Source organism: Mesoplodon bidens (genome assembly GCF_964165515.1).
Source record: "Mesoplodon bidens genome assembly, chromosome: 16".
Lineage (NCBI taxonomy): Eukaryota > Metazoa > Chordata > Mammalia > Artiodactyla > Ziphiidae > Mesoplodon > Mesoplodon bidens.
Window position 1 is genome coordinate 39,751,843 of NC_138173.1, and position 12,357 is coordinate 39,764,199.

Consider the following 12,357-nt stretch of genomic DNA (forward strand, 5'->3'; position numbering starts at 1 on the left):
GCGCCAATGTTCAGAAACCCTATCGTACACCTAGCTTCTGCCTAGCATGAAACATAAAAAGCACACACCAAAAAATATACATATAATGAACAAGCCCAGTTTCTTATTCCGTACAATGGGTGTAATTATATCTATTCCAGAAGGTTGCAGGGAGGATTAAAAGGGACCACATATGGGGCTTCCCTGGTGGTGCAGTGGTTGAGAGTCCGCCTGCCGATGCAGGGGACGTGGGCTCATGCCCCGGTCTGGGAAGATCCCACATGCCGTGGAGCGGCTGGCCCTGTGAGCCATGGCCGATGAGCCTGCGCGTCCAGAGGCTGTGCTCCGCAACGGGAGAGGCCACAGCAGTGAGAGGCCCACATACCGCAAAAAAAAAAAAAAAAAGGGACCACATATGAACAGTGCCTGGTACAAAGTTGATTTAGTTCATCCTAACAATAATTGCATAAATTAAAAATACAGACCCAGGATGTTTTGGTCCTGAATTAACGACTCATTTCATAAACCACTTCATTTTATAGCTGAGGAGCCCGAGCCTTTAAAGGATGACTTGCCTAAACTGTTGGCATCAGATCTGAGTTTCTAGTTTAGTGGCAAACCATACTTTAAATGCATGCATAAGAAAGGAATTAAAAGCTGACTCTTGTAAAACAAATAGTTATCTTTTTTTTTGTTTGACTTATAAATACAATTTCATATATATGTATAAAATTTTCTTTAAAATACTTAGAATACTAATAGAATGATGATTCAATTGAATAATGTTACCAAAAGTTTCACGGGGATTTATTTTGAAATTACATTTTTGGCATTTTATGCAAAAATAGGCAAATGTATTGAAATACAAAGCTAAACAAATAATACATTCTTTCAACTGTAGAAGAGATATAGTCAGAATCCAGAATAACATCTAAAATAGTTCATCATAATACATAAGCCACTCAAATATTAACAAGCTTTCTGGAATCTATGCTAAAAATTAACAACCTTGTAATGATTCAGTTCTTCCCTGCTCAATTGAAATGAAATTTCTTAGCAAAATACAATTCAGAGGCACCATCTGACCTGAGATCTCAGATTCTAACATGTTACGGCTTTTAATGTGAATACCAGTATAACCAGAATTTAAACAAATTATGGCAAATAAATGAAAACATATATATTTTAACATCTATAGGCTTTATTAGGTGTTCCTTATACAGTCATCTGGTATGTTTAACGAGTGAGCAATCATATAAAAGGAAATACGGTCAAAACCGATTGAAGTAATAAAATCCTGAAACTAAGTAACATCTCATAATTCATTGCACAGCATATATTAGATTTCATTACATCAGTATATAGCTTAGTAGTAAATCCTCCTGATGGCCATAAACCTCTAAGGTGTTGTCAACTTGAAAAATGAAAGGGAAGGAGTTGGTGGGGGCAGAGAATGGACAAATCTACAGAAGTGCCGGTGCAGTGCACCTCTAAGTAGGAAAGTTGTAGTGTATCACCACCTAGTGGCTGAATTGAGTACCTCATTCTAATAAAGGGACCTTTTTCCTGCTGTATCGTCTCATTCACCCTTTAACTGCATTCATCTCTGTTACTGTGGTTCCTAATATTCACGTTGCTCAAATAGGTAAACCCATTTGCATTTCACCCACCAGGCTGTCAAGGATTTGGTTAAGGTTTTATGCTTACCTAACCTTTAAATTCTATTCTGGTTCTTTTCAAAGTCACGCAATGGGGATGCCTATATTAACAAGATACCATCGTTTGTGAATAGAGGATTATTATGGCTATAGGAACTTTGGGCTTTGGCCCAGTTTTTATTCTTATTACTGAATCTTTTAGCAAGTCAGAATAGTGCTTACTGTGTGCCAAGAACTGTTCTAAGAGCTTGACATACAAGGAAGTCAGTTAATTTTCACAACAACCCTTAAAGTAGGTTATCATTAGCCCATTTTAGGGCTGAGGAAACTGAGCCACAGAGAGGTTAAACCATATTCCTAAAATTACCCGGTAAGTGAATGGATTCAGATCTGGGCCGTCTAACCCAGAATTGGCTCTAATTCTACTATTCTGTCTACAGGATAATGAGCCACCAGCAATGTATGGGATTCAAATTTATTTGAAAAGATCTGAGAAAAGAAAGAAATTGGAGCACTGAAACACTGGGAGGTCCTTGGTTGTCTGACAATTTATCTTAGTTACCTAGTTAGGTCTAATAGGGAAGCATCATGACAGAAATAAATCAACAGACCCTTAAGCGAACAGTCCCTTAACATGAGCATCTACCTACATCTTCCTGTTTCTCTGTGATTTGCAATACTGCTCCAAAAGTGTAATTCAGATTACAAAGTAGAATCACAAATCTTACAAAAATACTAAACATGTTAAAGAACTGCTCTTATCATGATCAAAACCATTATCAAATGAGGATCTAGGCAACTTGGACAGACCCCAAAAAACTGACAAGAATGACTTCAGGATAGATGTTTCGAGCATCAGAGAAGATAGGCTCTTAGGGAATTTAATGAGGCTTCCTAACATTTTAGCAAACTTTTAAAGACACTATGTACACATTGCAAAAGTCAAACGTGTTTGTCAAAATCTTATCACACTCTGTGGAAAAAATACATGCCAAATGTATATACCCACTTTTGATTCTGTTTTAGGAATTTTAACTACAGGCATACCTCCTCTTATTGGGCTTCAGATATTGTGGTTTTTACAAATTGAAGGTTTGCGGCAGCGCTGTATCCAGCAAGTCTATTGGTGCCATTTTCCCAACAGCATTTGGAACCTCATGTCTCTGTCACATTTTGGCAGTTCTCGAAATATTTCAAACTGTATTATTATTATTGTGCTTGTTATGGTGATCAGTGATTTTTGATGTTACTACAGCTTGCCGAAGGTATACATTGGTTTTTTAGACACAATGCTACTGTACACTTAATTGCAGTTATAAATGTAACTTTTATATGCAGTGGGAAACAAAAAACTTCAGTGACTCACTTTATTTTGGTATTTGCTTTATTGTGGTGGTCTAGAACTGAACCTGCAGTATCTCTCTATAACACAAAACTTGTTTTTCACATTCTGTTGCTTTGTTCTTCAAGGTAAGACCCCAATCAGACGTCCCCACCACACACAGCAGTGGCTTGTGGGACACTGTGTAGACTGCAGGTTCCACACAGCTCTCTCCCCACTCATTGTGGCTCCATGTTCTCACTTCCAACAAAAAAAGCTTTTCAGAATTTAGGGGTGGGAATGATGACATTATTGAATGGTTCTAATTTATATTAAAAAATTAGACTATAGCCTTAAAACTTTTAAATATTATCACTATCCAACGCTTATTATAGACTTTAATAATCATTTCCAAAGTGGAAAGTCACTGGAATCTGGGAAGAAAGTATGATCTGTCTTTATATTTTTGACTATTTTTCTAATGTCTGTTTTTTATTTTCTAATACACATATTAGCACAGGAGCACATACATATAAATTATACAGACTCATATTGGGGCTGTATACATAATTTTTTTTTAAAAGATAGGATGCAAAAGCAATTATATTTGGAAAACAGTGGTTGAAAAAAGGCTGTTTCCCAATCCTAGCAAACTAAGGGGTGAATCCTCTCTCCTTTCATTCAGTAACTTTTGAAGTCTGAGAGCCAATCTGCTTGTGCTGTTTGCTTCAGGTAAAATAAACTCACTGGTGCTTGTTTCTTGCTCTATTCCATCCTTGCAAGGGAAGCCCTGTTGGGGGTTCTAAGTATCTTGCTAACAATCCAGATGTGACCATTCTACTTAAACTGATTCAAGTGGCTTCTCTGGGCTCCAGGAGGCAGTTAACCACTAACTGAAAAAATATCTTACAAGTTTGGAAAAAACTGTAACAGATAAGTAAATTCAGTAGTTATTCAGAATAAGGTTTAGAATTCCATAACTCCAACAATTATAATAGAGATTTATTTAAAGTAATACATTTACAGCCCAGATAGTTCTACATTGTACATTTCAGGTTTAACCAACTTCATAAAAATACTTTAGGACAGCTGCATCCAGAATTAGACTACATGATTATTTCTTTGCCCATTCTTCTCTCTCTTTTCTTTCCCGAATAACCTCTTTCAGATATGGTTCAAGGTAGAATTTATCCTAAAGAATGAATAAAAGAAAAATATTATATGCTACCATTACATACTGATATACCCCCAATACTCAATAGGTCTTAAACAACAAAAGAAATCTATCAAAATTAATTTCCAACTTAAGAAAATATATTCTCAAGCAGACTAAAAACTGCCTGCTTTTCTAAAATGTAAAAACCCATAAAGATATTGTAATAAGCTACTCTGATAGGTCATTAGAGAGAAGTCTGTCAGAAAAGAAAAAGGAATGAGAGTCTACAAGCTTTGGCCTAGTTTCAATGCAGTTCAAGGGGTGAGGGTCTGCTTCACAGCGTCCTTCCCAGGAGCTAGAAGGCCACTCAATGGGCCGATCACATGAACACCACCATTTTTTCATCCAAGCAGAAAGCAGAGTGTAGAGGGAGAACAATGGCCTGGGAGGCAGAAGACCTGGATTCTAGTCCTGGATCTCTATAGCAGCGGCCTGCTTAATGATTCTGGAAGTCACTTCATCTCTAAGTCTCAGTGTGTTTACCTCTAACCTAACACTTGCTCTACTAACCTTACCAGATTGTCATAAGGATTTTGATTTGACACAACTTTAAGAACTCTAAAGCACTATACAGACGAATGTGTTGTCTGTTTCTAATACTCAATCCTTCATGGCCAACATTATCAGATACAAAAGAGCTGTTCTACCTCCTCATATTTTGTCCACTGCTCTTTAGGCAAGATCTGTTGCCTCATGGTCAGGTCCAGTGCTCTCTTAATGCGAAACACCCTGTCGTTATAAAGGTTCTCAGGAAGCCGTCTTATGGCTTCTTTTACATCGTCATTCTCATATATTGTATCATCTCGCATTAAGCCTATGATAAAAAACAAGAGAGTAAGATTGAATATGCATCTCAAAAATAAGGAATTTCTAAAAAATGAGTAAAATTATGACTTATAACCTAAGTCATTAACTTAACTTCGGTGTAATATGAAGAGTTAGGTATCATGGAAACTCAACGCATTTCACACACAATAATGGGTTACTTAATGGATTATTTCTTAAATGGTACTGTGGAAACAATATGAGTCTTTTAAAATCTACTACCACAAAATTCACATTTTATCTATAGCAATTTTAAAATCATTTAAAGTGTCTACTTTTTTAAACACATATCAATAGACTATATCTCTACTTTCTTATACTTTAATTCTGAGATCAAGGTATTAAAGAATCTTAAAATGATAGTGTACTAAGGAACCAGTAACATTTAATGGTGCTTCCCTCATGCTTCAATTACAAAATATGAAGTTCATGGCAAAGTATAAAGTTCTAAAAAATAGTTCAGGCATCAAATAATTGTAAAGATGTCAGACAATTTTAACATTTGAAAAATCTCTACTTTGAAAGTTCATACAACTTAAATTTTAAAATGCTAAGCGGAGGAGTTGAGAGAGGGAACATATAATAAGGAAAATGTTCTGCTACCATATTTCAAGAACATAAATCATTTCCAGCTCATACATTTGAGACAATTCCACCCCTCTCTTCTCATAATAATAAAAAGGAAATGGTTTAACAATAAAATGTGACCTAATTTTAAGATTTGTAATGTACACAGGGTGCAATTAGTTAACATATTTTTGGGATCCATGATAAATCTTGCAAAAGCACTACTCTCAGAAAAAGAAAAAAAAACAAAAAAACAGAAGAAAGCACAAATACTCACCCAGTTTATTGAACCCGGCAGCATTGTAATACCATTTCCGAATACCCTCCAGCCATTTGCTTGACGCTGCAACTGATATTGTCACACTGTTAACTGCTAACAATTCACTTATATAGTACATAAGCAACCAGCTAAAAAATGCAAACACAGGAAGGAATTTCTTTTAAAAGCATATACCCTATATATTGTAGATAAAAATAGCTTATTTTATCTATGAGCAAAAGTATTGCAAGTAAAAAAATTGGGCAATTAAGTCATGGGGAAAAAAGGATAAACTCAAACCCTTAATGTACTAAAGATCTGTAGGTACAATAACAGTCCCTCGATATCCTCAGGGGATTGATTCCAGGACTCCCCCCCCCCCAGATATCAAAATCCGAGAGGCTCAAGTCCCCTATATAAAATGGTGTAGTGTTTGCATATAACCTAAGCACATCTTCCTGTATACTTTAAATAATCTCTGGATTACTTATAATACTTAATACAATGTAAATGCTATGTGAATAGTTGTAAATCCGAAATAAATGCTATGCAAATAGTTGCCTGAGAGCAACAAATTCAAGTTTTGCTTTTTTAAACTTTGTGGAACTTTTTTTCCCAAATATTTTCCATCAGGAGGTTGGCTGGATCCTCGAATGTGGAACCTGTGGATACGGAGGGCCACTCCAGCTTCTCAAAGTCAAGCATCCCATTCCTTTTTGTCCCCCTGCTACCATCAGAATTGAGGGGTGGGGGATGAAAAAGAAACTGGGAACTTCTCCATCATTTGTAGTTTCAGAAATAGGTTATAGGAAGTAACTGTAAACTTTTCAAGGGAGTTGGAGTTGCATGAAAAGATGAGATTTCAGCATACACTGGCAAATCTAAATGACCCCCCATCCTCCAAAATTTTTATTCTACATTACCTTTATTTCACTTGGCTACTCTCTTTAAAAATATATGTATTTCTGGGAGGGTTTTGATACCATTAGTCAGTCATTTAATATTAATATGGACTAGTAAAAGAAGCACATTTTCCTACTCCCAAGCAGCTAATTTTCCACTGAGGGAATGGATATTTGAAAATGGATGAGGAAAAATAGGTAATGTTAAAACTCTCTGGAAACAGGGCTGAGCAGGATGGGTTACCCAGTAGGACCTAAGGGCAACATGATAGTGCCTGATGTTTACAGGAGACGTGTGGTACAGAAGGGGAGGTATAGCAAGTTTAAATTTCCTTTTAAAGTTTTGTCTTAGGGCCAGCCCCTTACCAAAGAAGGAAAACAAACTCTCCTTTTACCCCTCCTTAGTACATCACAGCTTTGGTAATCTCCTTGGAAATGAAGCACCATGTATAACGTTACTTCTGGAAAAACAACTACCAAAGAGTCAACAATATACAAACATACTTATAGGAGACAAATTATTTGTAAACATATTTACCAGTGATGCTAATAATGATTCCTATTCATTGAACACGCACTGTGTGCCAGGCACTATTTGCTTTACCACCATTAGCTAGAGTTATTTACAACACGCCTATCCTTGCAGAAGAGGAATAAGTCTTACATAAATTATCCCATCCAAGATCAAAGGCAGCTAGTAATAGGGCCGAGGCCAGGTCTATCTAGTTTCCAAACACAGGGCAGAAGCAGAACGCCTACAGTATTTGTCAAGTTAATGAAATAATGAATTCTTAAATTTCTCCCCCACTCCCCAAAAGCTCAATGTCATTTAGGTTAACGAATTTTTCTGGCAATCTGATGTTTCCTAATAGCTTCACAATTGCTGGGGGCAGGGAAAAAGGAACCAACATTTTTTAAAGCTATTCCAATTTACACCGCCAGAGGGCAGGGATTGGCAAAAAAAAAAAAAAAACCCACACACAGGAAAAACTGTACTTTTTTCACTTTCTGTTTTAAGTATTCCGGTAATTTCTGCATCCTATTCCATAATAAATACATTTGTTCCAGTGCCTGGAATAAATACAAATTTCTCCAAATCCACAGATCAAGCTGACCTTCCAGATAAGCCAAGGTTAAACTGAAGTTTCGCTGTAACCCTTGCTCAGCTGCCTCTAATTCCCAGTTTGAGAAGCGAGAGAGGTGGAACGAGATTGAGATTTCCAATCCTATTTCCTCCAGTCACTTCGCCTCAGTTATCTTACCAGCCGAAAAGGGAAACTAGCACCATCTTCCTCGCACTGGCAGGAGAGTTTATCGAGCTAATAACGCACACGACAGCGCTTGGTTCACAGTAAGCACTCAGTTCACTTGGGTTGAAAGTCAGCCACTAATTATCTCCTGGTACCCCTGAACTCTTCTAAGGCCGAGGGGAAGGACTGCCGAGCTCTAGCAGGCCGGAACGCCAGGGCTGTGGGAGCCACCGCGGGCACCTTCACCAACAGCGGTTCCCATCCCCAAACAAGCCGGGCCTGGAGACAGCAAGGGGGTGAGGCCAAGGCCGCCTTCCCTTTTGCCGCAAACCTGGCCATTTCGAGAGAGCAGAGGAAGAAGAGCAAGTTGCTGCGAGAATAAAAGGTTGAGCACGGCGATGCCCGCCAAGCAGGACACCGCTCACTTACCGGCAGGCCTACTCGCCATTTTAACCCGAGACAGAAGCGTCGCCTGCTGGGTAAGTCCTAGAGGTTGCGCAAGGCCCAGTACGCAGGCGTGTTACGTCAACGTCGCGAGGAGGGGCGGGGGTGGGAGAGAGAGAGAGAGAGAGAGAGAGAGAGAGAGAGGGTGCAGGTGCAGGCGCAGGCGCAGTTCTGGCGGCCGGCGTTGGCACCTGCCCCGCGCCCCTCTCCGCAAGAATTACAGCAATCCCATAGGCTTGGACCCGCCCCTGGTTCCACGAGGCATTCCATGTGACAAGATGGAAAAAACACTGGGCAAAGAATTTGGACACCCGGTCTTCAGCCTGGTTCTGTTGCTGACGAGCTCTAAGAGCTTGGGCAGTATAAATTGCGCCCTTTGTGACAAGCAACACTCTAAGCGTTTTATGGACATATTTTTATTTAATTCTAAACCTATAAGATAAATACTATGATTGTACCCATTGTAGAGAAGAGGAAACTGAGGCTCAGAAAGGTTGCATAAATTGTCCAAGGGCACACAAGCTAGGAAGAATCCGGATTCATCTTCCAGAATCTGAGAATCCAGATAAAACTTCGGCACTCCTTAATTCTAGGGCTATATGCTACACCACTAATCCAGGAGACACTAACCCTCTCTCACCTTGTTTCTCCAGGTGAAGTTCTACCTCAAGCCATTATAGTGGAAGGTTAGTTGAAAAAGATTTTTAATATTAAATCTGAGATGTATAGCAGAATTCAAATGCAATTTTAAGGTAAAAGTACATTTTTAAGGTCTCAGTCCCAACATGTTAAGTCTAAGTATAAAAACCTAGGGACAGGGCTTCCCTGGTGGCGCAGTGGTTGAGAGTCCGCCTGCCGATGCAGGGGACGCGGGTTCGTGCCCCGGTCCGCGAAGATCCCACATGCCGCGGAGCGGCTGGGCCCGTGAGCCATGGCCGCTGAGCCTGCGCGTCCGGAGCCTGTGCTCCTTAACAGGAGAGGCCACAACAGTGAGAGGCCCGCATACCGCAAACAAACAAACAAACAAACAAAAACCTAGGGACAGCAATATCACAAATTGTTGAGGGAGGAGAATTTTACTAAAGGATGCAGAACAAAAAAATTGGTTAGTGGGTGAGGCAGGGAGAGGGGACAAGTCAGACTCCCTCTTTACACTCTTCATCAAAATAAACTCCAGGTGTATTAAAGAGATTTAAAAGCTGGAAAAAAAAAAAAACACTCTAGGGACAGAAAACAATCCAAGTTAGGATGACTGATGCTTATGCAGTTACTGATGAACTTCTGCAACCACTACTGTCTGGGTCAGCTCAGTCTATGGTAACAAAATACCGTAGACTGAGTAGCTTAAAAAACAAATTTATTTTCTCACAGTTCTGGAGGTTAGAAGCATAAGATCAAGATGCCAGCATGGTCAGTTTTAGTTGAGAACTCTTTCCCTGTGGCTTGTAGAGGGCTGCCTTCTTACTGTGTCCTCCCACAGTAGAGAGAGAGCAAGCTCTTTTGTGTCCCTTACAAGGACACTAATACCATCATGAAAGCCCCACCTTTATGACTTTATCTAAACCTATATTATCTCTCAAAGGCCCCATCCAAATGCCATTACATTGGGGGTTAGAACTTCATTACATGAATTTAGGGGTGGGGGGGTCACAATTCAATCCAGAGCAACTACCCACCAATATCTACTTGTTTTCTTCCATCCTAAGCTGAGACCTGGGACAGTATAGAATGGCTAATTGTAAATCTAATTGTAAATCCAAAAGGTTTAATGGTCTTAGTCACATTCCGATTCTAAAATTCTGTTGCCTTCTGCCTTTTTCTTTTTCTCTGTGCCACCACAAATTCTCAGTATTACTCAGCGCTATATGCAGTACTAAAAAGTGATGAATGGCTGCTCCCAGACTACACTAGCCAAAGTGAAGTTGGAAGATATGAAGAAATGCAGTACATTTGTAAGTTGGCACATCACCTTACAAGAAGTACTCAGTAGGGACTTCCCTGGTGGCGCAGTGGTGACGAATCCACCTGCCAGTGCAGGGGACATGGGTTCGAGCCCTGGTCCAGGAACATCCCACATGCCGCAGAGCAGCTAAGCCCGTGCACCACAACTACTGAGCCTGCACTCTAAAGCCTGTGAGCCACAACTACTGAGCCCGAGTGCCACAACTACTGAAGCTCACGTGCCTAGAGCCCGTGCTCTACAAGCCACCACAATGAGAAGCCCGCGCAGTGCAACAAAGAGTAGCCCCCGCTCGCCGCAACTAGAGAAAGCCTGTGCGCAGCAACGAAGACCCCACACGGCCAAAATAAATAAATTTTAAAGAAATTATTAAATTAAATAAAAGGGAAGTACTCAGTAAACTCTTCTCCCTCCCTCCTTACCCTTCAAGTTTCAGTTTTCTGGTTACAGGGTGAAGGTGGCAAGAAAAGGAAGACCTTGTCAAGGGATTATACCCAGGACTGTCACAAAATCCAGCTCCTACAGGCATTAAGCCTAGAGAGCCTAGATGTTTGCTGGTAGCCATTAGTGTTGATTCAAAAATTATTTTTGGTTTCCTTCTGGCATATGGCAGGATTGCACTTCTCTGCCCCCTTAAAGCTAGGCATGGCCACGTGATGCTTTGGCCAAGAAAAATGTGAGACTTTTTTTTTTTTTTTGCGGTACGCGGGCCTCTCACTGTTGTGGCCTCTCCCGTTGCGGAGCACAGGCTCTGGACGCGCAGGCTCAGCGGCCATGGCTCATGGGCCCAGCCGCTCCACGGCATGTGGGATCTTCCCGGACCGGGGCACGAACCCGTGTCCCCTGCATCGGCAGGCAGACTCTCAACCACTGCGCCACCAGGGAAGACCAGTGAGACATTTTTAAGCAGTTTTTCACATTCCTTTCCCCTTCCATAGACTGGCTACATTTCAGACATGGTGGAAGCTCCATCAACCCCTGCCACTCAGATGACGTGGAACAGAAATTTTTTGGCCCCAAGTTGGACATGTATGAAATAAAAACTTCTGGGGTTTTAGGGCTGTTCATTACAGCAGCACAGCTAGCCTGTTCTGAGTGGGTTGTTAGTAAAGGCAAAATGAGGTTCTGAGCCATAGAAAGACTAAGCAGGATGGTTCCATGCTTTGCCTCCTGACTGAACCTTCTTCCTTGTTCCCTGTTTATTGATCTCATCCATTAGAGAACTCCATGAAGGCACATATCCATGCCACACTCAACACTGTATTCTAGGAACTCAAATGTCTGTTGAGCGAATGAATAAAATACACCAACAGGAAGGCCCTGACCAATTATGAATTTAGTTTCTCACAAGGTTTCAGGATATCCAGCACACGAAACCCCAATGCACACAAACTTCCCCCAAAGTTAGTGGTTTAAAGCACTTTGTTTCTCCAAGTTCTGAACTCGGCCGGGTAGCTCTGCTCTGTGTGGTATCTGCTGAGGCTGGAATATCCAAGTCGGCCTCTTCACTCCCTTACGTGGTGCCCAGGTGGCAGAGCCAGAATCGCTGAGGTTTGGTCAGGAGTCTTGTTCCACCTCATTTCTCCAAGAGTCACCAGACCTCTTTCCATCCTGGCTCAGGGTTCCAAGAGGAGAAGCACAGATGCACAAGTGTCCCACGAGGCAGAGTGCACCGGCTGAGTCAGCGTGGGAGGGCGCTACAGTGCGAGCGCTGTAGTGTGGAGTGTGCAGCCATAGCTCCTATGCAGCCAACACAGGAGCAACTCAATAGCCACACGTAGGAGTGTGGCTCCTTGGGGGCCACCAGTGTTAACAGTCTACTCAATCTCGTGATCCGAAGGCAGATTAGTGAAGCCAGGATGCCTCATCTTACAAATAAAGAATCAGACACACGGGTTAAATCATTTGCCCAGGATTACATGCCTAAATGGTAAATGGAAAAAACAAAAAAAAGTATTCATGCTTCAAATCTTTAC

The 12,357-nt window shown here is 40.8% G+C and overlaps 1 protein-coding gene across 2 annotated transcripts; it reads right to left on the reverse strand.

The window, feature by feature from the left end:
• Positions 1-1,158: 1,158 nt before the first annotated feature.
• UQCRB (ubiquinol-cytochrome c reductase binding protein) lies at positions 1,159-8,470 on the reverse strand. Of its 2 annotated transcripts, none has more exons than XM_081258891.1 (4): positions 8,407-8,470; positions 5,844-5,974; positions 4,822-4,988; positions 1,159-4,150 (listed from the first exon to the last, which is right to left on the reverse strand). In XM_081258891.1, the coding sequence occupies exons 2-4, from the start codon at positions 5,962-5,964 to the stop codon at positions 4,073-4,075; spliced, it is 366 nt and encodes a 121-aa protein (XP_081115017.1). In that variant the 5' UTR covers positions 5,965-5,974; positions 8,407-8,470; the 3' UTR covers positions 1,159-4,072. The 2 variants fall into 2 exon arrangements, with proteins under 2 accessions (XP_081115017.1, XP_081115018.1); XM_081258892.1 differs by having other exon boundaries at positions 5,844-5,915; positions 8,407-8,446.
• Positions 8,471-12,357: the final 3,887 nt, after the last annotated feature.

What these genes read in the sequence shown, in the direction of transcription:
- UQCRB (XM_081258891.1), bottom strand. Translation starts at nt 5,964, where the DNA reads ATGTACTATATAAGTGAATTGTTAGCAGTTAACAGTGTGACAATATCA. An exon ending in TGCCGGGTTCAATAAACTGG is followed by an intron (nt 4,989 to 5,843) that starts GTGAGTATTTGT and finishes TTTTTATCATAG; the next exon opens with GCTTAATGCGAGATGATACA. An exon ending in AGTGGACAAAATATGAGGAG is followed by an intron (nt 4,151 to 4,821) that starts GTAGAACAGCTC and finishes TTCATTCTTTAG; the next exon opens with GATAAATTCTACCTTGAACC.